The sequence below is a fragment of the Entamoeba dispar genome, genomic scaffold, assembly GCF_000209125.1.
Source record: "Entamoeba dispar SAW760 scf_1105229462909 genomic scaffold, whole genome shotgun sequence".
Taxonomy (NCBI): Eukaryota; Evosea; order Mastigamoebida; family Endamoebidae; genus Entamoeba; species Entamoeba dispar.
Genome location: NW_001855428.1, coordinates 1,806 through 4,720, shown reverse-complemented (window position 1 = coordinate 4,720; position 2,915 = coordinate 1,806). Strand labels below are relative to the sequence as shown.

The 2,915-nt window shown below is 18.1% G+C and overlaps 2 protein-coding genes across 2 annotated transcripts, besides 7 other annotated features; both read right to left on the bottom strand.

The window, feature by feature from the left end:
- The first annotated feature begins 322 nt into the window (after window positions 1–322).
- Window positions 323–475: a sequence feature (AT_rich).
- Window positions 476–516: 41 nt separating this feature from the next.
- Window positions 517–599: a microsatellite.
- Window positions 600–777: 178 nt separating this feature from the next.
- Window positions 778–959: a microsatellite.
- Window positions 960–1,063: 104 nt separating this feature from the next.
- Window positions 1,064–1,231: a microsatellite.
- An 11-nt stretch (window positions 1,232–1,242) lies between these two features.
- Window positions 1,243–1,328: a microsatellite.
- A 296-nt stretch (window positions 1,329–1,624) lies between these two features.
- EDI_068220 (uncharacterized protein) lies at window positions 1,625–2,046 on the bottom strand (the record flags this gene model as incomplete). The annotated part of the gene is made up of 2 exons (XM_001740401.1): window positions 1,625–1,843; window positions 1,882–2,046. The coding sequence occupies 2 exons, from the start codon at window positions 2,044–2,046 to the stop codon at window positions 1,625–1,627; spliced, it is 384 nt and encodes a 127-aa protein (XP_001740453.1).
- Window positions 1,963–1,997: a sequence feature (AT_rich).
- Window positions 2,047–2,141: 95 nt separating the features above from the next.
- Window positions 2,142–2,198: a sequence feature (AT_rich).
- Window positions 2,199–2,281: 83 nt separating this feature from the next.
- EDI_068210 (uncharacterized protein) lies at window positions 2,282–2,800 on the bottom strand (the record flags this gene model as incomplete). The annotated part of the gene is made up of 1 exon (XM_001740400.1): window positions 2,282–2,800. One exon carries the CDS (start codon window positions 2,798–2,800, stop codon window positions 2,282–2,284), a length of 519 nt encoding a protein of 172 aa, XP_001740452.1.
- Window positions 2,801–2,915: the final 115 nt, after the last annotated feature.

Here is a 2,915-nt window from a genome sequence, read left to right as displayed (position 1 = left end):
ATAAAACTTCAAAATAAATTTTCAACTTCTATTAAAATGATATTAATTTTATTTACTATACATATTATGCTTATTATTCTATATCATTTCTATTATACTTCAAATATACACTTATTTTATTTATAAAACAATGTTCTATTCAGTTATATAACACAATTGAATAAATAATATTTACCAGTATAAAAATGAAATTCATATTTCATAAAATTGATTTAATTATTCAAATTATTCCATCATTCAATAAAATACACTTAAATGTACATACAATAATCATGAATATTATTCAAGAAAGAAGAGAAATCAATGAGTTGAATAAACAAACATATATATTATATAATTATTTTTATTTCAAACTATGAATAAATCAATATCATATTCACATATAAATATTATTTTTCATATAAATAAATTTATATTTAACTTATTTAATTCATTCATCAATTTTGATTTTGAATTAAACAATAATATAATTTTTCATTCTTCGAATCTGTATTATTTAAGATGAGTTTATATTTATTATTTTTCTTTATTATTTATTCTATTTCTTTTTGTATTATTTCATTTATTTTACTTCTTCTATTCTTATTTCTATTCTATTTGTTTTTTGAATGATTATTAAATGATATAATGAATACTGATATATATATATTGATATATCTGATTTGTATTTATTTCAATGAACTGTCGTTTACATTTCTTTTTATTCATTTTTCTATAATTTCTTCATTACAAACTCTTATTTCTATTATTATTAATTCTTCATTACATTAATATACATTATTTGTTTTATATTCTTTCATTTTTGTTATCTTATAATTTTTATTTATTTGTTATTTCAATTAATCATATTTTATATAATTATTCTATTTATTATATTCATTATTATTTATTTTGTTATTTATGTTCTTTTTACATTACTCAATCATTTATATGTATTTGTATTATTTCTTTTCTAATTTTATCAGATATACAAATGGAAATGTATTTGTGTTATAAATTGATTAAAATATATATTTCATTTGTTATTATCTTTGGTTACATAATTAATAATTTATAATGTGTATTAATTCAATTTTCTTATATCATTACATAATATTTGTATATTTTATTATTTAATATACATTATTTCAATATTTTTGATTTACCTTTTCTTCATTCTCTTTATTTTATATAAAATTATTGAAATTATTGTGATTATTTATTCTTCTTCTATTTCATAATATACTATTTTCTATAACTTCTTTTTTATTTATTTCTTTATCATTTATTTCTATTTTATTCATTATTTATTTCTATTTTAAATATTTATTGTTATTTCTTTTTTTATTATATAAATCATATGATTTATTTTCATTTTAATATTTTCTATCATTTCTATAGTCAATCATCATCACTTTTTATTCTATATCTACCAATTAATGTATTAAGAATTATACATCTTACTGATATTAAATTATTTCATATTTATTTATCAATTCAATATAATCAATGTGAATTTTGATACTTCTTTATAAAATCAATCTCAATTATGAATATTTCTATACATTTAATATCTTCTTTCTTATTTTATTTGTATTATATCTATTATCTAATTTTGTATATTCTTTTATATTTCATTTCAAGATCATGGAATAAACATTCCAATTTGTGCCATAATAACACATAATCCAATCATTCTTAAATATGTTGATTTTCCTCCCATATTTGGTCCTGTAATATTTTGAAATCTTGTTTCTTTTCTATTAATATCAATATCATTTTCAATAAATGTATTTATACTATTATTTTCAATTAATGGATGTCTTGCTTTTTTAATTTTAATAATTCCTTTTTCACTTTCATTCTTGGTTTAGCATATCCTTGATTATTATCATTAGAAACTGTAGCAAATGATTGAATACAATCAATATATCCAATAATATTTTCTAATTCTTTAAATGTTTCTTTATATCCTTCAATTACTTTATTAATTTCTTCTATAAATTTTTTATTAATTTCTTCTTCTTTTAAATTAACTTTATCTCTTTTAACATTAAGTGTTTGCATTTCTTTAAATGTAAATTTACATTCTCCTTTAAGTGTTTGAATAACAGTATACTTTTTATTCTTTTTAACTTCTTTTTCATTACTTTTAGATACTCTTAATATTAAATTATTATTATATTCAATTATTTTAATTTTATCTGTTTTAATATTAAGATCATTTGCTGCTTGTTCTAATCATTTTTCAAAAAGTTCTTCTACTTTTTTATGATTTTCTCTTATTTTTTGAAGTCCTTCATCAAAGTCTTATTTTAAATACATGATTTTTTGTTTCTTCAATGTCAATAAGTGTTACTACCATTTCTTCAAATTTTTCCATTTCTTCTGAAATTCTTTCTAATGCTTCTATTATTTCTTTTTCTATTTCTTTGTTATTCATTTCTTTTAATTCTTCTTTGATACTTTTACTAATTCTTACTGCTTCATATAATTTGACAATACTTTCTAAATCACTTTTATTTATCCCTTTTATTAACTTCTCTAAATCTGGCATTATTGCTAATTCTTCATTTTTAATTTTTAATCGAATCTCTGAATTCTCATAAAACCCTTCTACTAATTCTAGTCGTTTATTTATCTTATCCTTATCTATTAATGGTTGTCTAATCCATTCTTTTATCATCTTTTCTCCTATCTTTGTATGTGTTCTATTTAAATGTTTAAATAGTGTCATTTCTTTTTTATCTCCAAACAAGTGAAGTCCTTCAATAGCTTCTTCTTCAATTATCATTTCATTGTCTATTGTAACTTCCTCCATTCTTTATTATTTTTCTTTTTTTCTCTTTTATTTCAGATTTTTTCATTGTAAGGGATAACAATTTTTATTGATTCATTCTTGATAATATTCATAAGTATTGTAAGAAAACAAAACA